Source organism: Alosa pseudoharengus, unplaced genomic scaffold, assembly GCF_046254945.1.
Source record: "Alosa pseudoharengus isolate Yale_2024_CS ecotype anadromous, Long Island Sound unplaced genomic scaffold, YU_APseudo_1.1 YU_APseudo_1.1_scf_20, whole genome shotgun sequence".
NCBI lineage: Eukaryota > Metazoa > Chordata > Actinopteri > Clupeiformes > Clupeidae > Alosa > Alosa pseudoharengus.
In genome coordinates, this window is record NW_027468664.1 from 4,116,836 (window position 1) to 4,142,422 (window position 25,587).

The 25,587-nt window shown below is 42.9% G+C and overlaps 2 protein-coding genes across 3 annotated transcripts; one reads left to right on the forward strand and one right to left on the reverse strand.

Annotated features, from left to right (window-relative positions):
• The first annotated feature begins 1,665 nt into the window (after positions 1-1,665).
• tnpo3 (transportin 3) lies at positions 1,666-15,284 on the forward strand. Its single transcript, XM_076296263.1, has 23 exons — positions 1,666-1,941; positions 4,651-4,851; positions 5,044-5,117; positions 5,233-5,389; positions 6,137-6,280; positions 6,389-6,564; positions 6,668-6,806; positions 6,974-7,120; positions 7,530-7,637; positions 7,790-7,881; positions 8,137-8,276; positions 8,489-8,680; positions 8,782-8,873; positions 8,981-9,057; positions 9,171-9,231; positions 9,391-9,531; positions 9,797-9,913; positions 10,691-10,785; positions 10,941-11,097; positions 11,624-11,791; positions 12,504-12,616; positions 14,171-14,261; positions 14,398-15,284. Exons 1-22 carry the CDS (start codon positions 1,822-1,824, stop codon positions 14,229-14,231), a joined length of 2,772 nt encoding a protein of 923 aa, XP_076152378.1. The 5' UTR covers positions 1,666-1,821; the 3' UTR covers positions 14,232-14,261; positions 14,398-15,284.
• Positions 15,285-15,608: 324 nt separating this feature from the next.
• irf5 (interferon regulatory factor 5) lies at positions 15,609-25,108 on the reverse strand. 2 transcript variants are annotated; one of them, XM_076296267.1, is made up of 9 exons: positions 24,791-25,108; positions 21,069-21,243; positions 19,692-19,878; positions 19,507-19,529; positions 19,374-19,401; positions 18,799-19,251; positions 18,120-18,509; positions 17,891-18,009; positions 15,609-16,971 (listed from the first exon to the last, which is right to left on the reverse strand). In XM_076296267.1, exons 2-9 carry the CDS (start codon positions 21,240-21,242, stop codon positions 16,783-16,785), a joined length of 1,563 nt encoding a protein of 520 aa, XP_076152382.1. In that variant the 5' UTR covers position 21,243; positions 24,791-25,108; the 3' UTR covers positions 15,609-16,782. The 2 variants fall into 2 exon arrangements, with proteins under 2 accessions (XP_076152382.1, XP_076152383.1); XM_076296268.1 differs by having other exon boundaries at positions 21,069-21,307.
• Between the last annotated feature and the right edge of the window lie 479 nt (positions 25,109-25,587).

The following is a 25,587-nucleotide window of genomic DNA, read 5'->3' on the forward strand; positions in this document are numbered from 1 at the left end:
CATGCCATAAGTCTGACACTGTATATCTTTCCTTATGAAAAATAACTACAGTAATGCTATATTAGTTCTATAGTAGCCTAGTTCTATGGTAGTGCATGTTTTGTAATATCTCTGTAATATCCTCTGTGTTCCCACAGCAGTATTTTAATAGGCCCTATGTCCTAACGTGGCCAAAAGCTTTTGTAGCATAATTAGTCTTCCTGTTAAATATCTCCAGATTTACGCCTATCTGCTCCGCCATTTGTCATACACAAAAGCTGGTATTGTGTTTCCTGAATCCTTATTAGGCATTCAAATGAAATTTCAATATTTTTTTCATTTTGCCAACCAGTGTATGATGCTTGCATGAGGGAAACATCCCAAAACAATGGCACCCATATAATTGTTTTGAGAAGAATTTCTCATGCAAGCATCATACTCCATGTGTTACATTAGTAAAGCAGTCCTCTGATGTGCATGTTTTCACAAACTTTTTTCTGAACAATGTTAGCACTTTAAAAATGGACTGCTTTGAAGTGCATGTATCAATATAGCATAACAATAATAATTGTGAAGGGGGGGGGGGGGGGTTCTGTCTGCCATGGCCTCAAAGAAGTTTGAGAAAGGCTGGTCTAGGCGATATAGGGCCTCCTCCTGGCACATATCCCCGTGCCTCACAACTCCTTAATACGGCACTGTCTATGGGCATGCGAACACAGTTTCCACATTATCACCTGGTGAGTGAGGAGTAGACAGTGGTCAATCTCATTTCAACACCTATCCTACACTAAGAAGGTTAGTCTAAAGTGATTGCATTGAGGTCTTACAGTACCAATATATAGGATTAGTAAGCTTTTATTGGGTGAGAAAGTTCAATGATGGTCAAGTGTATGTAGGCTAATGCCCTTCTCGTTTGTGTGTCACTCCGAACTCGTCAAATGTGGAGGCATGGTTAGAACCCTTGGCATCAAACTTTGATGCACGGATTACCCCCTTGGCCAAGCTTTAGCTGAATCAGTTGTTGCCAAGCTGTTGCCATGCTCACATTAAGACGCATGTCGACATCTGCGCCTTTAGTTTGTGAATATATTTCGCCTGGTGCAAAAACATCTGTCTCAGAGACAATGGGAAACATTTGTAATGTTTGTATTCCAACTTTTCTCCTAAGACTTGAGCATGGGTGCAGTACGGCTGTAGCCTAACGCAGGGGAAGCAGACTGCAGAACACAACCCAAGGGCCCTGCACTTATGAGGGCCATGTCACAGGCTATTCTTTAGGGCTCAACATAGTGGCACCCCTGCATGGGAATAGGCTATTGCAGCTTACCAATGAACAAATTTGACATCATTATTGCATCATTGTTGTATTGTTTTATGTTTAGATGGAAAATTAAAATTAAAATTAAAATTAGCTTTCACAAAAAAAAAAAAAAAACTAACCTCCTGTACAAGTGATGAAAATGTTTGTCAACACACGCATATTTTAAGAACCATTCTTTGGTGCATTCTCTTTCAGCAGTGTCCCTAATTGAAGAACGGATCACTGGGCTAAAAAAAGTGCCTATCATCTTGTGTAGGCATAGCCTACGGTAGACTACATTTTGAGGCTATGTGCCACTGACGTGTTGCATAAGGTTCAAGAAAAAAATCCATCGTTCCGCCACCCTCATTTTCCACACGGTGGCTTTTGCGCGACACACGGAAAGCTGTGTGAGATGGCGGTCAGAGCGGACAACACAAGAAGCGAATAAATATCAACCACCTCAATTCCTCCTGTGGGAAAAAGCGTGCTATTTACCATAATACCCACATACTGTAACTAGTTGTAGCGAGGTTAAAGATATGGATGGTACCAAACCGTCCGTTCCAATTGTATACCAAGCCGTACAGGCTCTTTACCATGATCCAGACCCTGCCGGTAAAGAGAGAGCCTCAGTATGGCTCGAGGAACTGCAAAGATCGGTAAGTTGTGTGAGGTGTGTGGTGATCTTTGAATAGCCTCAGCATAGCGCTACATGCTGTCGTAGAATTGCATATTATAACGTTATCCATAAACTTGTTTAGTCACATCACCGAGACCTGCTTCCACTACGGGCAACACAGAGAAACACCCATCGCAGTGCGTTTAAGGACCTAGCCTGCTAGCATTAGCGTGTATGAGATAACTTAGCTCGGATATCTAGCTCAATGACGATTGCCTTCCTTGCATTTTTATATACGTATATGTCAAGACATAGTACTGAAAGAACTCCATTTGGATGTTCAAAAGAAGCCGACAATGGCCTGAGTAGAAACGTGTCCAAAATAGCTAACGTCAGCACGCTGAAGCCAGTTAGCTAACGTAACCAGCTACCACAGTAAATAATCCATGGACATTGTATAGTATTGAAAATCATGCTTAGTGGGTGGATCGGTCGTATACATGAAGAAAGGCAAACCTCCTTAGCTTGCTAGATATGCTGACTTTATAGAGGCAAGTTAGAAAACGATGTTAATACCCAATTTAGAATATGTTGCGTTGTAGAGTATGTCAGACTGGTAGCCTGGTAGCTAACGTTAGCTGTGTAATTTTTAAGTGATGGCTAGTAAGCTAACGTTAGCTGCCTTCTAAATGGTGTAAGGGGCGTGTTGCATTACCGTGTTGGTCACATTATTTTGGAAGTTCAAAAGCAAAGCTTTTGCCTGCAAAGCAGAGCTGATCGTAATTTGAAATGGTCACCAAAACATGTAATGCTAACGATGTCAATCAGACTTCCCTAAAGCTATATGCGTTTATGCACTTTTTCCCTCGCTTTGATTTCCGCATTGCTGAAGTTAGAAGTTAGTCTAACGTTAGTTGATGTAATGCAAGAGTGGACATGAAGAGAATGTGTGCAACTTCTGACTAACAGTTTATTATCTTTAGTTATTATTTCTTTGAAATTTCGATTGAAATATATTATAGAATATTATTCGGATAGTCAGTGTACCAATTTCCATGAAAACCATTTCTCTGGTTTTAATGGCCTCTGACCAGCGGCCTCTTGCCGTCAAGATTGGGGGGGGGGGGGGGGGGGATTAGTGATTGTGTGGCAAGAGTGTGATGATGTCTATCTGTTTAAATACAAACATATTTTCTCAAACCAAGGGGACTTCCACAATCCCGAACATCCACAAGTATGCTTATTTTAAGTTACATAAAAGTAATGTACTGGAAAATCTTCAGGATGCATATTTACACAACTCCGTACTCAACTGTCCATTATGACATAATTTCACAAGCGCTGTGGAAAAATAGTGCCACACCTTTAGCTAATAAACTTTGACATGTCACTAATAAATATGCTGTGGTATTGAGCATATTTTCACTGATATATGGATATGTTTGTCCCTTTTTTGATGATGCACAATGAACAGTAGCTACAGCAGTTCTCCTGGTCAAAGAAAATCAATAGACCCCCTCAGCTGCATTATCAAACATGTGCGTTCCTAAGGCATTAAAGCAACACCAAAGAACTTTCCCTCTGTCGCACGCATGCTATTTGTTTATCCAGCACCGGCTTTGCAAATAACAATGTCCATAGACAAGGTAGAATATGTTGCACGATTTATGAAAGTACGATGTATTGCGTCGGACATCAGATGCAAGTCAAATTTGTAGTTTCTTATGTCTCATTCCAACGAACTACAGATCCGCTACCCGATCTGGCAAACTTACATAGTGCGGTTATAGCCGATAGAGGGCTGTGAAGCGAATGCAGAAGTGCCGTTCACCCTGTTACAAGTTGATGAACCACTGAAACGATTTTGGAAACATTATTTTAAGGTACAAAAAACTCTTTGGTGTTGCTTTAAAGGTAGCAAACAGCATTAAAGGCAGAAAACAGCATTGAGCTTATTGACTTGGGGACATTGGTTGCATTGGATTGGGACTTTTCAGCCGGAAACCCTCTAGGAACAAATTGAAATGGTCTATAATTAGTTCCGCTTTAAAAAAAAAAAAAAAAAAGATGAAACCTAAGGTGTTCATTGCACTAGTTTGTTCTTATTTGCCTGTATGTGACATGTATTTGTTTTGGCCACTCATATCGGATCGCCCCTATTAGCACCAGTCCCGTGTTTCCGTCCTCTTACGTGTTTGTGTCACTTACTATTCATTTCTTTACAAACCAAGACGGCGGATTCCTAAAGAAACGCAAGCACCCACACCATAAGTGTATCTAAATTAGCTATGTACCAAAAATTACATTTTACCATGACTCGAAGAGCTATAAACAGTCTTATAAGGCTGCGTGTACAAATCCGCTTGGAGCTCCAGTGGAATTTTGAATTGCGACGAGAATTCTCGGGCTAACCGTTGATGTGCCGTGAGAAAGGTTGGGAATAGACGACCCACCAGGCCAGCACTAACCTCTGAGCGCGCTAAACAAAATCGGATATTTCAGGCAGTAAAAGTCCTGGTAAGAACCAAACCAGATTTTGTTCAAATCTACACACCTATGGCTACTGAAAAATGTAAGGTTCATTTATCAAATGTTATTTTGAAGTATTAAAAAAACATTGTTTTAGAATTTTCAAACGAAATGGGTGATAATTGGAGGTGTTACATCACACACACACTCACACCCTAATCTAAAATTTATGTCTAAGGTACAACTAATTTCACTTTTATTTGTTTGTGAAACCATACAGATGTATGCATGGGAAGTGTCAGATCAGTTGCTGCAGTTGAAGCAGGACGTGGAGTCCTGTTACTTTGCGGCCCAGACTATGAAGATGAAGATTCAGACCTCATTCTACGAGCTTCCTCCAGAGACCCACATAGCCCTGCGTGACTCACTGCTCTCTCACATACAGAACCTCAAAGATCTCTCTCCTATTATAATAACCCAGGTAGTCAGCTCTTTAAGACATATAGCCTGATGATGATGCCTTTTAAAAAAAAAAAAAAAATCTGACATTGTAAAGCCAGTTTCTCAGTTAGAGGGCATTTGAAATGGGTTAAGCACTTGTATATTGGGTTTCTAATCCCAGTTGAGTTTATCTGGTATTAATATTCCCCTATTCATTCTGTGTCTCGGTCAGCTTGCCCTAGCAATCGCTGACCTGGCTCTGCAGATGGCTTCGTGGAAGGGCAGTGTCCATACTCTCATTGAAAAGTAAGATTTCTCTCATTTGAACATACACCTTATGTTATTAAAAATATACCATTTTTTTTATTTTATTGAATTTTGTAGTTGCCCAGTGTGACACACAAGTTGTTTGTGTTCTCAGGTACAGTAACGACATCTCCTCCATGCCCTTCCTGATTGAGATACTCACCGTTCTACCAGAGGAAGTACACAGCCGGTCCTTAAGGATTGGTGCAAACAGACGCACAGAAATCATTGAGGATCTAGCCTTCTGCTCTAGCACTGTTGTTGCCTTGTTGGTAAGAAACTAGAACAAACTTATTTTAGCTAGACTAATCTTATTTCTGTTTTGCGCTTTCTCCCTCTGGTGTGCATTTGCCTCCTCCTGTTGTCTGCTTCACTTGGGTCTTGTTCTTGTCCTTTTTTTGCTCCGCCTTGCATACTGATCAGTTATTCTCAATCTGATGTAGTTGTGGTCGTATAGCAAACATTTAATTTTGGTCGTATAGCTGAAACTCGCTAGCCAGGCCCCGCCCACCTAGCATATCCGCTCATTTTCATTCCACTGATCTACTTACTAGTCAGGCTCCTTGGGCCTCCCGACAGAATTCACATATTTCGTTGCACTGATTGGTAAGGTCTATCCAATTGTGTGCAGAGGCATTTTTCCCCTGTATCGGTTGAAACACCAGTATCGGTTGATACCAGACTCAAATTCTGAGTAGATTTGAGTCTGCCTATGTTAGGCTAGGAAGGCAGGCCAATCAGTGACAAAAGGGCTGACCTTACTTTCGAAATCGAAAGTGGCTTATGCTATATATCATCGTTTTTTGTAAAGGTTAGGTGAAGTAGGTTCGTAATGTTCAAAACATTTCCCAGTTGGGAGTACCCAGACACCTTCACAAAGCGAGTGAGTCTGGTGAAACCAGGCTAGAAACTCACTCTTTCAAAGTTCACTTTTGAGTGACAAACGGTGACACATGTTGCTAGCATATCTAAATGAGTAAATCGTTTCATGATCTTCTCATGGTTGCAATGGCTCTTAGGTGACGTGTGTGGAGAAGACGGGCAACGATGAAAAGATGTTGATAAAGGTGTTCCGCTGCCTGGGGAGCTGGTTTAACCTCGGGGTGTTGGACAGCAACTTCATGGCCAGCAACCATCTCATCATAGTGCTCTTCCAAGTTCTGGTGAGTGCCCATTATGCTCTAGGAAAGTGCTGTAAGATAATACAAACAAGTGATTCCTTTTCTGAATTAGGTGAGCAATGAGCATATTTTCAAAACTTTGTGTTTCAGCAAAGGCATGACACATCCACCAATTTGCACGAGGCTGCCTCTGACTGTGTGTGTTCGGCACTTTATGCTATTGAGAATGTGGACACACACGTTGCCTTGGCTATGCAGCTGTTCAAGGGTGTATTGACGCTGGAGACTGCCTACCACATGGCTGTGGCCAGAGAAGACCTGGACAAGTAAGAGCATAACCGAAACATCCCATCGGCATATGAACCCACGTTCTTCCCACTTGCACGTATTGTTGGGTCAGCGTCATGCTCATCCCTGTTTGTGCCCTAGAGTGCTGAATTACTGCCGGATCTTCACGGAGCTATGCGAGACGTTCATGGAGATCACAGTCAGGAGCCCTGGTCAGGGCATGGGAGACCTGCGCACGCTGGAGTTGCTTCTTATCTGTGCAGGCCATCCACAATATGAGGTACATCACACACCGGCTCACACCTATTCTGCACTTACTGTCCTCAGCACAACATACAAAAAACATGCCATTTCATTTGATGGTCATTCATAGAAAAGTATGAATTCTGTTCTTGTTCTGACTGTGACCGTGACTGTGTTAATTAAACGCTGGCTTTTGCTGAACAGGTGGCAGAGATTTCCTTTAACTTTTGGTACCGTCTGGGAGAGCATCTCTACAAGACCAACAACCCAGCCCTTCACAATGTCTTCAGGCCCTACATCCAGAGACTGCTGCACAGCTTGGCTCGCCACTGTCAGCTGGACCCAGATCATGTGAGTCATCTGACTGGTTCTCAGAGGCACTGCTTAACAGCTCCCCATTGTGATGTACTCGGCTTTCTCCCGTAAAACCGTAAAACCGGGGGCAGCCGCGGCCCACTGGTTAGCACTCTGGACTTGTAACCGGAGGGTTGCCGGTTCGAGCCCCGACCAGTGGGCCGCGGCTAAAGTGCCCTTGAGCAAGGCACCTAACCCCTCACTGCTCCCCGAGCGCCGCCGTTGAAGCAGGCAGCTCACTGCGCCGGGATTAGTGTGTGCTTCACCTCACTGTGTGTTCACTGTGTGCTGAGTGTGTTTCACTAATTCACCGTTTGGGTTAAATGCAGAGACCAAATTTCCCTCACGGGATCAAAAAAGTATATATACTTAATACTTAAAACCTGTTTTCCCCGGATCCTAACAGGAAGGCATACCCGAGGACACCGATGATTTTGGGGAGTTCAGGATGAGAGTTTCCGATCTTGTGAAGGATGTGATCTTTCTCGTTGGCTCCATGGAATGTTTTTCACAGGTACTTAACATGCTCATATCGTTCTGATAATGTCAACTACCGGTAGATATGTATGGACGCATTGCATCACGAGGCCATAGGAAGCGCAGCCAGCTTGCAGAGCATATTGCAGTGCAGTGCAGTGATGCCAGTCTCTCTCTCTCTCTCCACAGCTGTACTCCACTCTGAGGGAGGGGAACCCCCCATGGGAGGTGACTGAAGCTGTGCTCTTCATCATGGCGGCCATCGCCAAGAGCGTAGATCCGTGAGTCCCACGCCAACTCCACCTCTCGTTTGCTTCAGCCGCGGCGTTTTGTTGCCTGCTTTGGTTATTTGCTTCGTCTGGCATACAATTGTACAGTCATTTCTAAACATTTATTTACCTTCGAGATACAGAGGAGCCATTGTCCCCAACAAGGCAAAAAATGAGCCATATTCAAATTTCTGTTTTGCCAAGAGCAGACCTCAGGAGACATGAAGTATTGCATGGAGTAACTGTCCAGTGTTCCTCTGTGTGCAGTGAGAACAACCCCACCCTGACGGAGGTGCTGGAACAGATCGTGTTGCTGCCCCAGACTGTGCACATGGCAGTCCGCTACACCAGCATCGAGCTCGTAGGAGAGATGAGTGAAGTGGTTGACCGCAACCCCCGCTTCTTAGGTGAACCATTCTGACTTGACCATGGTCTGCCCTACCCTTTAAAGTGTTCCCAATGCTGTTCTGTAGGTGAAGCAGCCCTAACTGCCGTACGTTCTTGACTGCAGCAATGTAATGCACATAAATCCGTACCAAGTGCCAGCATGTCTTGATGGTGTCGGTCAGGAGGGAGCTGGGAGCTGGAGAGTGTTGTTGACGTTTGCTGCTCTGTGTAGATCCGGTGCTGAACTACTTGATGAAGGGTCTGCGGGAGAAGCCTCTCGCTTCAGTGGCCGCCAAAGCCATCCACAACATCTGCTCTGTGTGCCGTGACCACATGGCCCAGCACTTCCAGGGCTTGCTGGACATAGCGCGTGCACTGGACACCTTCGCCCTGTCCTCAGAAGCTGCTGTGGGCCTGCTTAAGGGTATAGCGCTCGTCACGTGCACCAGCCCATTGCCTAGTAGAATTACTCTACTTAACACAGTGTAAGTGTGTGACCATTACCTGTGCTATTGTCCTTTTCAGGTACCGCCTTAGTCTTAGCCCGACTCCCTCTAGAGAAAATTGCGGAGTGTCTGAGTGACCTCTGTGCTGTACAAGTCATGGCGTTGAAGAAGGTGAGCTCATTTGCAATCTCTTGATCTCTTTTTTTTTTGTGCATGCTTGTTGTCTGGTTGAATGTTCTTTCAGAAAATTGAACTCGGTCGCTTTTATCTTTTGATAGCTGCTGGCTCAGGATTCTAGCAATGGTAAATCTGCAGACCCCACTGTGTGGCTGGACAGACTAGCGGTGATCTTCCGGTAGGTTCCCTACAACCCAACCACTCCTGGCGCTAAACAGAATGCATTCTCAGTGTTCTTTTGTAGTCATTTATTTGCTGATGTTTTGAAACTTTTTTTTTTTTTTTTTTTAGACACACTAACCCGATGGTAGAGAATGGCCAGACACACCCATGCCAAAAGGTCATTCAGGAGGTGAGCGTCTGATCTATTCATTTCCTGTGTTCCTATGTGTTTGTCCAATTGATATGCAGATGATTATTGATGTAGCCCTGTTGTTGCAAGACATGTTTGATTGACAGCCCTCGATGTTCTGGTCAATGTGTTGAGTGTCTCCTTGTGTCCCGTGCTCAGATCTGGCCAGTGCTCTCTGAGACTCTGAACGCACACCAGGCCGATAACCGGATCGTGGAGCGCTGCTGTCGCTGCCTGCGCTTCGCAGTGCGCTGTGTGGGCAAGGGGTCCGCCTCCCTGCTGCAGCCCCTGGTCACACAGGTGTGTGTGTGTGTGTGTGTGTGTGTGGGCAAGGGGTCCGCCTCCCTGCTGCAGCCCCTGGTCACACAGGTGTGTGTGTGTGTGTGTGTGTGTGTGTGGGCAAGGGGTCCGCCTCCCTGCTGCAGCCCCTGGTCACACAGGTGTGTGTGTGTGTGTGTGTGTGTGGGAGGGGGTCAGTTTCAGCTTGCTGGACGGCATGGTGTAATTGTTACCTTGCTGTCCTTCTGTGTCTCGGTCCCTGGTAATCTGTGTGTCATGTGTGCAGATGGTCAGTGTGTATCAGGTGTACCCCCACTCGTGTTTCCTCTACCTGGGGAGCATCCTGGTGGATGAATACGGCATGGAAGAGGGCTGCAGACAAGGACTTCTAGATATGCTGCAGGTAACAACAGAACATTGCACACCGCAGGACAAGGTAGATAAGGACTTCTAGATATGCTGCAGGTAACAACAGAACATTGCACACCGCAGGACAAGGTAGATAAGGACTTCTAGATATGCTGCAGGTAACAACAGAACATTGCACACCGTAGGACAAGGTAGATAAGGACTTCTAGATATGCTGCAGGTAACAACAGAACATTGCACACCGTAGGACAAGGTAGATAAGGACTTCTAGATATGCTGCAGGTAACAACAGAACATTACACACCGTAGGACAAGGTAGATAAGGACTTCTAGATATGCTGCAGGTAACAACAGAACATTGCACACCGTAGGACAAGGTAGATAAGGACTTCTAGATATGCTGCAGGTAAGAACAGAATATTGCACACCGTAGGACAAGGTAGATAAGGACTTCTAGATATGCTGCAGGTAAGAACAGAACATTGCACACCGTAGGACCAACGTCAGTGATGAGGATCTCTGGAACATGAAAAAAGAATTCATCTTTATTGTGGAAGATCAGACCCTTAAAGCATTCAGCTGTCATTCCTTTGCTCACCCTCCTGGGTAACAGGCGTGTGTGTGTGTGTGTGTGTGTGTGTGTGTGTGTGTGTGTGTGTGTGTGTGTGTGTGTGTGTGTGTGTGTGTGTGTGTGTGTGTGTGTGTGTGTGTGTGTGTGTGTGTGTGTGTGTGTGTGTGTGTGTGTGTGTGTGTGTGTGTGTGTGTGTGTGTGTGTGTGTGTGTGTGTGTGTGTGTGTGTGTGTCCTCCTAGGCTCTGTGTATGCCTACTTTCCAGCTCCTGGAGCAGCCCAACGGCTTGCGTAACCACCCTGATACCGTGGATGACCTCTTCAGACTTGCCACAAGGTTCCTGCCTCTTTAGCCATCAATGTTCTGTGTAGATTCCGTTTTGCCTTTAACCATTTTGTTTCTGAAAGTTTTTCTGATGCATGTTGAATGTTCATTGCTTGCTGATCATCTTTGATTTTGGCCCTTGTTCCCTCTCCGTCATGCGGTCTCAGGTTTGTCCAGCGCAGTCCTGTCACTCTACTCAGCAGTACCATCATTGTCCACATAATCCAGTGTGCCATTGCGGCCACCACTCTTGACCACAGAGATGCCAACTGCAGTGTCATGAAGTTTGTTCGTGATCTGGTCCACACTGGCGTCTCCAATGATGTAAGTAGCATGTGTACTAGTATCAAGGGAACACATTCCATTATTCTACAAACATCCTTAGCTGATTTAATATAAACTCATTAAGTTTAGGAAACAGATTAGTAATGAACTCATGTAGTTAATTCATGTGCATGTTTGTTTCTCACACTGAACATGTTACTAATAATTAGATTAGATTAGATTCAACTCTATTGTCATTGTGCAAGTACCGAGACAACAAAATGCAGTTTGCCTCTAACCAGAAGTGCAATGTGATATACACAGTTGGTGCATAGACAGTAGGGGTGGCACGGTTCACAAAACCCACGCTTCGGTTCCCATCACGCTTTTAGGCTCACGGTTTTCGTTTCTCTACGGTTCTTGTTATTATTTTTTCTTTTAATCTTCAACACTTATCTAGCTTCTGTTTCACTTCCTTTTTTGTCATGAACCCTGCCACCCCTAACAAACAGTGTAAGATCATGTTCTGCTCCACGGAGGCGTTTGTGGTTAGTGCATTAACACATTGATTGGGTGTGTCTGGCAGCATGAGGACGACTTTGAGGTCCGGAAACAGCTGATTGGTCAGGCTATGGGGCAACATGGCCAGCAGCTGGTCACTCAGCTGGTGCACTCCTGCTGCTTCTGCCTGCCACCATACACACTCCCTGATGTGGCCGAGGTTCTCTGGGAGATCATGGTCTTCGATCGGCCGGTGAGTGAAATGCAGTCACGCCACATTACAGGATGACTGTGCACACAGTGAGCCTTGCGATTTCTCGTGAGTGATGCACTTGTTTGCCTTGTGGGTAGTGTAGTTTCTAAAATGGACGTGTGATGGAAGTGGGCTTCTCTGTTATTACCTTGTGACTACAAGGGCTGAATTCAAAGCCCAGGTTCCATTTTAATTGAAGAATGTCTTGATGATCTCCACTGTCTTTGATGTTGATTGTCACACATAACCTCTTAAAGGTTATGTAGACGTGCCTCTTGTTGTTAAATATTAATATGGATAATGTTTGATAGTTATGAGTATTGAATCAGGAGAAATAATTGAATGTTGAATTAAGAGTTTGCAAGCAGCCCAGTGTTGATATGCAGTGTCCTAGAGACTGCGTCATCACTTCCAGTAAACTGGGCTTGCATGGTCATGCTATTGTGCTGAGTAATTGTGCACTACCACTAGATAGACCCTAGAGGGCAGTGTTGTCACTTGTCAGCACTATTTTGGGGTCACTATGTGCGACTGACTGACTATGTGCAACTGACTTTTGGGGTCACTATGTGCGACAGTTTCACGAATGACAGAGTTTGTGTTATTTGTCAATACTAATTTATCTTCAGATTTGGCTGTTGTGATTATGGGAAAGTATGCAAAAAAGTATGACATTTTTGTGTAGTTTGTGAACACTGGTAATTCTGTGTAGACCTTTTGCCGCTGGCTGGAGACTGCGTTGAAGGGTCTTCCCAAGGAGACAGCCGGGGGTGCTGTCTCAGTCACTCACAAGCAACTTACAGACTTCCACAAGCAGGTCACCAGGTGAGAGTTGACACAGTTGTAAAACGTTCAGCAGCTCATTCTGCTATTGTTTCTGTGTATGGAATTTGGACTTGGTAAGGACACTTTCAATCAATGACTATCTCTCCCTTGTTCATCAGAATCAATGACTCTATCTCTCCCTTGTACATCTTTTAGGAAGCCAATATGTCAATATGTTTTTCGCAGCTCATTTGTCACTGATTGCCCGGACTGTTATTATGACCACCGCTAGCGGCCATATAGGGAGTCATCTACTTCCTGAATTTTTGGTCAATGATACCCGGGACACCGAAACAGCCCCACTAGACTTTTACAGAAGAATTTTGTTTTGTCACCCCCCCCCCCCCCCCCCCCCGCAAAAAAACCCCACCCACCCCCTGCACTGGGCCCCCCGAAACCCAAAAAATGCAGCTTTTCCCAAATAACTACCTGAACCGTGGCACCGAGTATGACAAAATGTTTGTGGTATGTTGGTCTCAATGGCCCGCATCAACCTAGCCCATAACCAAATTTCATGTGTATGATTAACCTCTGGGGATATGCCAAGTTCCGTGGAATTTCATCCAAGGCGGGGAATAAAGTAAAGTAATTTATAGGTACATTTGGTACCTGTACACTATCGGCCTGTAGGTTTGCTGGTAGGTTTGCTGGTAGAGGATGATGAGGAGAGGAGCTACAAGGCAAGACTCTTCACACACACTCTCTCCCACAAGCACGCACGCACATGCACACACACTCACATCCACAGACACACACACACACACACTGGCATCCACACACACACAAACACACACATACACAGTTGCTGCTGAGCATGCCTAAACAGGCTTGGTGTGAGGGGTATGGGAGAGGGTAGGAATGGTTATATACCAGGGCAAGCACAAGCTTGAATTGGTGCAGGAGCCTATTTGCTTGTGGTGCAACCGTGCTACTCTGACCCTTTATAACACTGATCGGGCTCATGGGGATGGGCTTATGGGTATGGGCTTATGGGTATGGGCTCATGGGTATGGGCTTATGGTTATGTATGTGGCTCTGGTTAGTTAAATTAGCGAATGATTTGCCAACTGCAAAGCATTTTGATACTTCAGAGACAGCAGTTTCAAGCTTCCCATCACTATCATGCATGTTTTGCCTTATGAAATGAAGTCTGAAAATAGTATGAAGTATGAAAGTGTAGCGATGTAAAGAGTAGATTACTGACACGTACTTGAATAAGAGTAGAAGTACAGTTTTGAATAAGGAATATGCAAAGTTGCCGTTCCTCGAAAAAATACTTTTTACTCATGCGTTACTTGTAACACGTTACTACCCACCCCTGTGGAACAGTTTGTTTTTATGGTCCTGGCTGGACCAAGTTGTTTTTGTTGCCATTGTTGGAGCCTGGGCTGTCCAGAGACCGCGTTGTTTGTAGTGTATTCAGGGCGCAGGCAGCTGGCGGATGGTGAGGTAATGTTTGCAGTATGTGACACAAAATGTTTTAGCTTAGAAACCACGTAACACCACTTAGAGCACTTTTAAATATGTGTAATCTGTATGGTCTTTCTTACACAGTGCAGAGGAATGTAAGCAGGTGTGCTGGGCTATCAGAGAGTTCACCAGGCTATACCGATAGCATGGCAGCCGTGTCATGTCTCCATACCAGGTGAGCGAGGCCATTTCTACTCAGTCTCTTCAATCCTTTGTTGCAGGTTATACTACTTGTCAATGGACAATGGGAGAAGGTTAATAGTAAGACCATAGATGTGTGGTAAATGACAATCATTGTTTCCTCCCTTTAGGTCAGATCTTTTGTTTGCAAACATTCAGAGATGTTGACTGCAGAAGAGAAACTTAAAGGGAACTCCTTCATGAAGGACTGGTGGGACTTGGCACTTTGGCACTGTGGACAGCCAATGGGACGCATCACAGCTTTGGAGTGACAGGGTTAACAGAAATGCGCATTTGCCTTGGTTCTGAACACCAGAAGAGCCCCCCTCCCTTCGCCACCCCCCCCCCCCCCCCCACACCACACACCGACACCCACCGTTGCCACCGTGACCGCAAGATGACGTGTGATGGGAGGGAACTCCTCTACTTTGAGGGTTGTGGTAAAAGTAAAGTATGGTGAGGAAAGCACACTGACTTAAGTTGGATTTAATTCAGCGTCAGTTGGATTCCTACAAGATCCACCATTTAAAAAACACACACACACACACACACACACACACAACATAAAAAGCAAACAAAGAAAAAAACAAAGATGTGCCTGGTTGCAAATGATGATGCATTATTAAAAACAAAAAGACTTCTAAGTTTTTAAAAAAAGAAAAAAAATGGAGAAATGATTTATTTTCATGGACGTGTCTTTAGAAAGCAAAGCTAGCTTTGCTGTCTGTGCCATAACAAAGACGAACACAAAGACAGCGGCTGCCTGTCTGACGAAGAGGATGAAAGCATTGTCCAGGGAGATCCGGTGTCACGTTTGACCCTTTTAAAAAGTTGGCTGAAGTTTTAATATGGACTGCCAGCAGGCTAAGCTGTATTGTACAATTGACTGGATCCTGGCAAACAGATTTTTTTTGTTGTTGTTCCACCAGCATCTTTTGGCGTTGCCCATTCTAGACAGAGTGTAATCATCAGGCAATGTGTAGACATCTTGTGAACAATAAAAAAAGTTGAGGAACAAATATAAAATTGTCCTGGTCATTGTCTGAATTAAATCCTTGTCCATGTGTGACTGTGTTTAACCAGTTTTTTTCCGTTTTGAGGAACTACACTCTTGTAGCGCTCTTCCTAATAGACTCAAGTATGCTGAGTGTGTGTTGCATCTAGTAGGGTCGAGTCGAGTAGTAAGCTACTTGGTCACCCATTTTTCATGAGTTGAAGTAAAAAATCTAAGACTTCTATGCACACAAAACATCTTAGCATGTTTTTGGTATCTCGTGTCAGGTGGTGAAATGCTTAGGAACACAGATTTTAATGAATTAGTGCACAACATTTGACAAATAAACCTTTTTAGAATTAGAATTTAATTTAGAATTTCAGTTTCAAGCTCTTCCAGTGTAGAACCCTTATGTGTGGCAGAATCAGCTACTGAAATGACAGTCAAAAAAATCATACCAACCACAACCGGTCTTGCATATGGCACAGAAATGGCATCAAGAAGCCAAAGTTCAAGCGTTACAAGTCGTTGAAAGGGGTTTGCTCTAAGTTCTTGAGGAGCATGCATTTTGCCAAGAAACAAGGGAATACAGGCCGTTGCCAAGTAAGACTTTAGTAAAGGGAAGTGCTGTTTTTTCAGTTAACCTGGCATTTCCCAAGCTCTGTGGATTCTAAAAGTGAATTGAGGAATGTCCACAGAAGTCCACAAATTTGGTAATGACAAACCTCATCACCTAGTGTTGGAAGTTGGAACTATTGACTGGTCTTATGAGGCCCATTTGAAATGTAAAATGCCCCAGTTAATGATGGGAGCGCTACATTTATTTCATCTTACAGGATCTGAATTTCAGCGCGGGTATTGCGCATAATTTATTTCAGTCCCGCAACTCTAGCCATCATGCGAGAAATTCCCGCACACATTTCACAGCGCTGTCTGATAACGCTAATCTAATAATGGAGCTGGACAGACCAACTTCTGACTTCAATTGAACGTAGCCCGACACAGACACACACACACAGGACCACTTTGCAGGTGCCTCTCTCCCTCAGCAGGATTTGTGCTAGGTGCTTCTACATCAACTTCAAATATTTTACGCCCTGATCTTAGTTGGCAAGGCTGGGAGTGTGTGTCATACATGGTAACTGGATCGAACTGGTAACTGAATAATGTAGAGAAATCTGAGACGATAGCCCCACTGTCTAACACTGCTATGGTATTTATTGAAATAGAAAACCTGAGTAAAAATGGACACAAAAACTAGGTCAAAGGAACATTTCTGTTCCAAGTTTTCATTAAAAAAAAAAAAAAGTCCATGGCTAGTTTGTTAAAAAAAAGACAGCAGCTAGTAATCTAAAGGCCAGCATTTCATTGAAATGTTAGTGAGCGGGCCAAATTGAGTTGGATAGCAACTCAAGCCCTCATGACACAGGATAAAGTCCATACAGCCTTCTGAAGAATGTGCGGTACCCAGGAGAGCTGCTCCTGACACCAACTAAGTCAGTCAGTCAGTAGTAAATCTGATTCAGGACTGGGTGTAGAGGCGTAGGTTTTGGCCATGCTGACTCTGCAAGAGTCTCTGCAGCTCTTTGAACTGTTCCACTGTCTGGTCTTTTAGATCTGGGTTGGAAATCTGAAGCCGGATGCTATCTAAAGACCAGGACAGCTCACCGGAGAACATCTCTGTAAGAATCCTTGCCACCACAGGTACCACCTACAAACAAACAAACAAACAAGCGACTGTCAATGTCAATACAGAACCAATGGAACTGGAGGATCCTACAACAGTAATCTTTGCTTCAATACTACACTGGAGCTACGTTAGTGTATGCCGACTTGACCATATGGCAACATCCTCTTTTCTTTTGCGAAGCATCTTGAATGTTAATCCTAATTTTGTAAGTTACATTGGATAAAAGCCAAAAAAAGCCTTTTCTAAATGAAAAATAGTCAATGTAATTATGGGTCAGTGGACCTCATACCAGTAATTGCTTATCAAAGGTATGCTTGACATACGATTATTACTGATTCTCTCATGTTAGAACACACTTCTTCCCCATCCTGACTCCCTCTCCTCCCTCCCTTGCCTTCGCTTGAACAGTTATTTATTCTATATGTGATCATAAACAATATCCTAGTGGCACTGTACTTTTATTGTACCTTGATTGTTCTAAGTTGCTTTGGCTAAAAGCCTCAGCTAAAAGACTAAAAGTGTAAATAGCCATTTTGCCATTTACTGAATAAAAGCACCCTTCAGTGGCCACATGCAAAAATCAAATACAGTAGATTACAATGGTTATCTGAATTTAGTATACTTAAACAAAGACCAAGATTCTAGGCTAAATGATTTAAGTAAACAAGTGGTGATAAACACCTATGCCTGAAAATAGATTAAAAAGATGCATACACCTATCTAGTGTTGGTGTGACCGGTCCCGACTCCCATAAAGAACATGACTGTCAGTTCTATGCCCCAGACAGAGCAGTGTTAGTTCTTTGTCCCAAACACAAATACCATGCTCTGCTCAACAAGTCATCAAATAACTATTATGCTATTAATGCTAGAATACAATACAGAGAATACAATCACAGACTCCGTTTTAGACATCTGTACGTAATATTCATTTTGCATACCTGAACAATGATGAGTTTCTTCTCTTTAGGTTTCTTGTCAGGCCAATCCTCTCCAAAACAGAAATATATTTCAAAAGGTGGCAGGGAAGGGGCTTCATTTTTTTGGTACAAGATAAGTCCTGTCAGAAGTATGACACATGCAAGAAATTATTTTAAAATTCATCAAGATTGATCAGTTACTTTGACAATTTGCTGAAGAGGTATAGCTTTCCAGTCAAGCTAATCTTACCATGCAAGAACTCATTAAGACTGAACACTCTGATCTTCTTCTCCCTCTCCATAGGATTGGGAAGACCATTTTCTGATACTCCTGGGCCAGACCAGAAGACTTTGCACTGACAGAGACGCACAGCATAGATGTCCTGTCCACGGATCTCCAGGACTAATCCCCGGTCCATCACATCCAATAAGTGGTCAGTGTAGAACTTCTGTTTTTCATTCACAATCTCTGCTGTACCTGGAAACAGCACCTGATTGAGGTATACAGGGCCAAACAGGTCCACCTGTTCAGGTGTTGGTTCCAGGTGACCATAGTAAAGTCGGCAACCTTGAGGGTTACTGACAATAAGTGACCCAGCCATCCGACCACGGTATTGGAACTTAATGTCCAGATCAGTCACTGTGAAGAGAAGTAGACCTAATCATGCCCCGGTGATATAACAGGCGCACAAAGAGTCTTGTTGTTGAACACTTCTCAAATGTCAACCCTCAACCCTAAGAATATATATATATATATATATATATATATATTAGTCAGTTTGGTGAATGTTACAGTGAGAAAGTTTAGCATTGTGTGAAAATATGACCTGACATACAGACATCAACAAGCAAGTAAATATATAGAATGACTAGGTTGGGTTTCAAATAATTGCAAAGTGAAAATATTGGATGTTGAAATCTTGACTCACAGGGCAGCACATGTGGACTGCTCAGCAGGTCATAAATGCAGGGCTGAACTTGGGGTTCTGCTACAGTCTGCACTCCTGGCATTGGGCTCTCCACCATGGGCACAGCAGGGATGGCAGGAGTAGAGATTTCCGTGAGTACAGGGTTGGGCATGACCCCTGTGTCCATGGCCAGTCCATTCTCCATGGGCCCTCTGTGCACAAGCATTCCCTGCTCCACGCTGCTCATCATGGCCATGTGCCTACCGAACTCTTGGGGAGCCACCGCCGTCTGGGAGAGGTGGGCAGTCATGTTGGCAGTCCCACCCGCATTAGCCTGGACGCTGTCCTGCAGAAGCGGCATGGCGGGTATGATGTGGGCAGGGCCAAACCGGTCACTCATGGGGGACGGGAAAGGGACATCGCTTCTGTGAGCCGAATAGACTTGAAAACTTGAGGGATCATTCATTCTGGAGTCTGATGTTGGGAGGACAAAAATAACTTTAGAACTTTAGGAGGACAAATTGACTTTAGCTTCCAAGTATTTCATCTGGTTAATCATTAAGCAGATTAGATTGTCTATTAAAAGGAACACTCACCAATGGAAAGGTTTACAATGTCTGGTAGCTGAAAGTGAAAAATGTACTTTAGTTATCAATTATAAGCACAGATTATAAATATGTTACAAAAATCCAGCATGCAGAATATTGAAACTGATCTACTCCAACGCACCTCGTCTTCTTCACCTTCTTGATCTGTTCCAAACAAATTGAGAAGTAAATATATTTTACAAGTTAAGCTGGACAAATGATGGGCATAATTTATAAAAATGTAACTGTTCAGAAGAGAGAATATTTGTTATCTGAATGATAATGAAATGATGAATATGGATAAAAGCATTCAATATTTAAATTCACCTCCATTGGATGGCTGGGCACACACTTCATATATTTTGTAAGGCTGGACAGGCGTCTCTTTGGTGCCATCATACTTCAGTTTGAACTCTCGACTCTTATTGAGAGCACAGCGCAAGTTGGCTTTCCATTTGGCAGGGTCTGGCTCATCCACTCCCTCCTGGTACTTCCCCGTTTCCAGGGCCCAGGCCTAAACATGCAACAGAAATTAACAAACAAACTCCCTTGTATTAGCCTATGGATAACAACAGCCAATGGGAACAGCACAATGTACAGAAGAGTGAGGGCAAAAGTTGAAGAATACGGGCTTTGCTCAGAGTTTAAGACTGTACATTTGTAGCTGTATTTCTGTGATTTCATAATATACATGCCTCTGGGCCTTAAACACAAATGTAGTTACGTAAAAATAAAGGCTTCAAACTCATGGAGCCTTTGACTTTGCGGATGTGCGCCAAGAATGCCTGCTATTGCACTATATAATGTGTTGTCGCAGGTAGGTGCATGACCTGAAAAATCTCCCTTAGCGCTAAATTGGTACCCTGTGCATTGACAATGGACATAGAGCAGAATTCATCTATTGTGTTACTTTAATAATTCTGTAGAAAGTTACAAATTGGCAATATTTGGCATGCCATTTTCAGAATGAGCCATTAAACATGTGGGTGCACATACGTTTTTGTTTTAGTATTTGGTATTTTTCTATCTGTGTTTTTTTTTATTGTGTCCATACATTTGTTTAAAAATACTGAAAATCGTGTAGCCTTTATAAAACACTCTGCAACCCTTCAAATTGGCAGCATTACATTCTGTGCCATTGAAGTAAGTGTGCCATTGAAGTAAGTCTCAATTTTAGTTTTCTTGTTTTCGTGGCAAACATAGGCCCTATGAAGCTTATGACTAACAAATAATCCTGTACAGCTAGGAATTTGGATCTTGTGTAGACTTCCTCAGAGCATTTCAACATACAAATAAAGATGAAAAATACATGAAAAACAGGGAAGATAATGGTTTAAAGCAAAATTCCTATTATAAGGCACTTCAATAGTTTTCCAAACATACTTTAATAGGATCCTGAAATGTAAACAAATATGAGTATTTCCATGGTAAAACATAAAGCTGTCCATATTAGTGTGCTACAGGCCAGCACAGATGGACTAATTATTGCTTAATGACAAGTATCAGTCCATGTGTCCTTTAAGGGATTTCCCCTTGCACCTCCAAGTTCCTCTTAAGTCAAATCCCAGAGCACAGACAACTGAAATGAAACTGAAGCCATTTCCGTGCACAAAGAGAACCCTGAACCAGAATACATGCTCAATGTGACGTGTTAGAATGGTAGGATTTCACAATCCTGGTTTCTTTAACATTGCTTGTCCTCACCCTAAATATAGTGTTCTCCTCCTCTGGTGTGGGCATGTGACGGGTAGCATGGTGCCAGGGGATCTGGAAAAGCTTGTGGTCCTTACTGAGCCATTGCAGCCCTGGATAGTTCCCACTGTTCACTTGAGCCAGCAGCCATGGCTTCAGACGGATCCTCCTTGGTTGGATACTCATCCTAGAAGCAGGACAGGGTAGGGCGTTTGAGTGTCTATTACCTTGATCAGTGTAATCCAAGACAACTTGAGCCAGTGGTGGGAAATTGGACAGGGGAGGAAGAAAAAAGGAACTACACCAATGATGGAAACAGCATTGCAGGGGAAAACCCAGAGACTCTAATACTGCTTTGTCATGCCATGGTGTCTCAAATCACAACAGAATATCAAGAATACTTAGTAAGTTACTATACGTAGAGTTTGGTTCCAAATGCTATATCCTCCATTTGAATGAATTTTCATGAATAATTTGTTTTATGTTGTTTTCCAGTTTTCCTAATTTCAGTGAAACTGTAATTATGTTATTGTTATTATGACCGCCGCACAGCGAAGCGGCGGTCATATAGGTTTAGTCAGATTATTTTTTTTTTTTCTTTTTCGCATGGCCAAATTTCCATCAAAACTTGGTGGCCATGTAGCCCCACATGGATAGCATGGAACCATCATTTTTTTCGTTTGGATCTGTAGCCCCCCCACTGGACTGAACCCCCCGAAAGGAGGGTAGGGCAGACACAGTTTTCTATGAATATCTCGAGAACCGTAGGGTTTAGGAGGACCAACTTTTTTTTGTATGTTGATCTTAAGGGGCCATGTCAACCCATTCCATAACCACTCATTTCATGTATAGCGCCACCTAGTTAAAAACAAAAAAGTAAAAATGAGGTGTTGTAATCGCAGATATCTGTGACCTAACATGGTCAAAACTGCACAAAATTGGAAGTGTAGGATCATTATGACACCCTCTGAATGCATGCCAAGTTTCGTGGACTTTCGTTCATGGGGGGCCATACAATAAATTAATTTATGTTACTGTACACCAACTGGCCTGTAGGTGGCCGGACAGTTTTCTGTAAATATCTCGAGAACCGTAGGGCCTAGGAGGACCACCTTTTTTTTGTATGTTGGTCTTAATGGGCCAGGTCAACCCATCCCATTACCACTCAATTCATGTATAGCGCCACCTAGTTAAAAATTAAAAAGCAAAAAATTAGGTGTTGTAATCACAATATCTCTGGCTGACATGGTCAAAACTGCATGAAATTGAAAGTGTAGGATCATTATGACACTCTCTGAATGCATGCCAAGTTTCGTGGACTTTCGTTCATGGGGGGCCATACAATAAATTCATTTATGTGTACATTTAGTGACCGTACACCAACAGAGTTTTCTGTGAATATCTTGAGAACCGTAGGGCCTAGGATGACCAATTTTTTGCATATGTTTGCCTCCAGGCACATGCACACACACAGGCACACCCACAAGCACATGCATGCACACACACACACACACACACACACACACACACAAAGAGGGAGAGCAGATAGCTAACAAACGTTCAGAAAAAGTCCTGTTGGCAAATTTGAGGAAAAGTCGGAAAAGGGGCTATTTCACACAATTTGAGGGTGCTGAATTCAAATATTTTGTTTACCAAGCTCAATTTTGAGTTTTAAGCTTGCTAATTAGCATAATTCACATACTTATGGGGTGCTCAATGCTCCCCGAGCGCCGCCGTTGTAGCAGGCAGCTCACTGCGCCGGGATTAGTGTGTGCTTCACCTCACTGTGTGTTCACTGTGTGCTGTTTGTGTTTCACTAATTCACCGATTGGGTTAAATGCAGAGACCAAATTTCCCTCACGGGATCAAAAAATTATATATACTTATACTATACTTATACTTTTTGGTTTTGCCATCAGATATCATAGGAATTGCAAAAAATAAGGCATTAATATACTGTACTCTTTGTGTATCAGATATGTTGTAGGACAGGACAGGACAGGAATTACCCCAATGACCTTCAAGTAGCAAATAATAAAATAAGCTAAAATTCAAATATAAAGATTCAGTATGACGTTTAGAAACAAAATAGATTCCTTCATAATAAATTAATAGAATAGTAGGTGACTGCTCATTTTTCTGTAGAAAGTCCTTTGTCACTAACTATTATGAACAGTTGTCAGTCTTTACAGAGGATTTACACTATTTATTTTTTTACTGTAAAGGCGACTGTGCTTGCCTAGTTAAAACATCTCACTGGTGCCCTTTCCTATCATTCAAATTCCAGCCATGCAGAAAAATGGAAGAGTGTGCATGGTTGAGGAGTGCTGAAGAGTGCTATGGAGATTGCATTATTTGCAAAGAATTTAGACAAGATATCCTTTATAGTGCAACAAAAAGAAACATTCTCCAGTGCATCATTACTACAAAGGAAGGAAAGTGGACCTAGGACAAATCCTCAGCTATGAACTGATTAATGTCCCTGTAGCTATTGCAGATAGCAATGGTTATTTGTGAAATGGAAATAAGTCTATCCTCACTCAGGTGCTGTCTAGCAATGTCCAGTAGTGATCACTGCAAAAACTGCTCATTCAACACTGGTAATAGATGCTCAAGATATAGTTATGTCTTTAGGACACCCATCTGACTGCAGCACATTTAAGAAGTATGCAGGAAAGTTTGTGAGAAACTTTCGTATTGGTATTTGTTGTGTGGTAGCAAATGATGTTAACTATCAAAGAAATAGACCTAATGTAGGAATGCACACAGATATTGCAACAGATAATGGTGTAGGCCTCTGATTAAGACCTGAGTGGTTGAAACATACTTATTAAATTACACTGTCTGGGAGCTAAGAATACTTTCTTCACTTTTTTTCCCTTTGCAACTGTCAAAGAAATCCCATAAACACGGGAAGGCCTAGGGTAGCCTACATCAGATGGCCTACTCTGCACTGCTGTTCTCCCAGCTGCAATGCAATGCATTGATGCACTGTAGAAATAAACAAGCCCTGGGCTAGCTATATTTTACAGCTTAGGCTATATTTTGATTGCAAAATCACTAAAATCAAATTCAAGAGAACGTACAGTAATTAGCCTAAGTCTCTACAGAGAAAACTATTTCTCCAAAAGTAGGCCTACTGGATGTGAAGTGGGTCGGTATGGTTAGAAGTCACCAACCAAAAAAGTTTATGCTTTAAGGAGCTATGGCATTTTCAACATGATTATCAAGAACCACATAGGCTACCAGCAAATAGCGAATTCTTTAGGTTATGCAGGCTACTGAGTTATACCTGCTGCTTTGAGTTGGTAGGGTTACCTTTCTGCCTTCATTTCCTGAGACGCATTTACCAGTATTTTAAAGCGCCGAATAAGTTGGCGTAGGCCATCAGGCTGTGGAGATCTACTTTAAATTGCATTTTACGTTAAACTTGAGTCTAGTAACGAGGGAAGTAACCAATGGTTTACCCGTCGAAGTCACAAAAAGCGTTACCTACTTCCCTTTTGTCAAAAATGTTGCATGCATAGGCCTAATGTCAAAATCAGTGTCCTCTGCAACCATCTCTCTTGGTAGAGTAGTTCAGTGATTATATAAAAATGAGCGGTAGGCAAACATGTAAAGACACCAGTTCTCACAGGCTTTAAAATATGTCCTTCATCGCTGTAGGCATATGCGCACAAAAAGCTACATTGTTTCAAGTCAAGAAAGTTACACTTAGCCTACTCAATACTCACCTTTAACAGACTGTCCTTTTATGGTATACGATCTTCTCGACTTTTTCAGTTGGCAAGGGGAACGTCTAAAGAGTCGAAAGGTGTTAGGCTACACCTTCCCAGGTAATCCAACGAGAACAGCGCGCACAAAATCAATCCAGGGTAAGGGTAGTTTACTCCAATTTTATTTTCAACTGACGATAATCGGTGTCGAGTTGGCTAAATTTGGTGAGTTAATTGTGGCTTACCGTCTTGTTTAACTATTGCGAAAGTTTGACTTCCACACACTGTAGCTCTTGAAAAATAAGCCTGCAAATTGAAGAACTTGCGCAGGTACCACCCTTCCGGGTGCCTACTAACTAGCAACATGCTGACAGACGGAAGCTGGGTAGGTGTCATATTTGTTATTGTCAGCACGGTCATACAAGTCGCACGCTGCATCAATCAACCTGTATAATATAGCCTACTTATGTAGGCTACAAGGATACAAGTCACGTTTACACTTTAATCAAATATAGCCTATAGTTGTCTACCGTCATATATTACTCTATGGTTTATTAACCCTCCAATGTTTGACAATTGTGTTCACTTACAGCATTTCAAGCTAAGCATTTATGGACAAAAGCCTGATTTAATGCAGATGTTTTTTTTTTTTTATTCAAACAGGTAGACTGATTTTGATCGAGACTCATTTCTGAACATACAATGAACATTACGAATGTTATTATGACGTTTTTTATGCTGGATTCTTAGCTGTAGCCTAGATAACCTGGTGATGGTCAAGTAGGCCTAAGTGCGGCGACGGATGAAGTAGCCTA

Excerpts from the sequence above, each read along its gene's own strand:
- tnpo3 (XM_076296263.1), top strand. The coding sequence starts at position 1,822 with ATGGATGGTACCAAACCGTCCGTTCCAATTGTATACCAAGCCGTACAG. Across the intron at positions 4,852-5,043 it reads CTCCTATTATAATAACCCAG|CTTGCCCTAGCAATCGCTGA; the intron begins GTAGTCAGCTCT and ends TGTCTCGGTCAG. Across the intron at positions 7,638-7,789 it reads CCATGGAATGTTTTTCACAG|CTGTACTCCACTCTGAGGGA; the intron begins GTACTTAACATG and ends CTCTCTCCACAG.
- irf5 (XM_076296267.1), bottom strand. The coding sequence starts at position 21,242 with ATGAGTATCCAACCAAGGAGGATCCGTCTGAAGCCATGGCTGCTGGCT. Across the intron at positions 19,252-19,373 it reads CATTGTAAACCTTTCCATTG|ACTCCAGAATGAATGATCCC; the intron begins GTGAGTGTTCCT and ends TCCCAACATCAG. Across the intron at positions 18,510-18,798 it reads CAGTCCACATGTGCTGCCCT|TGACTGATCTGGACATTAAG; the intron begins GTGAGTCAAGAT and ends TTCTCTTCACAG.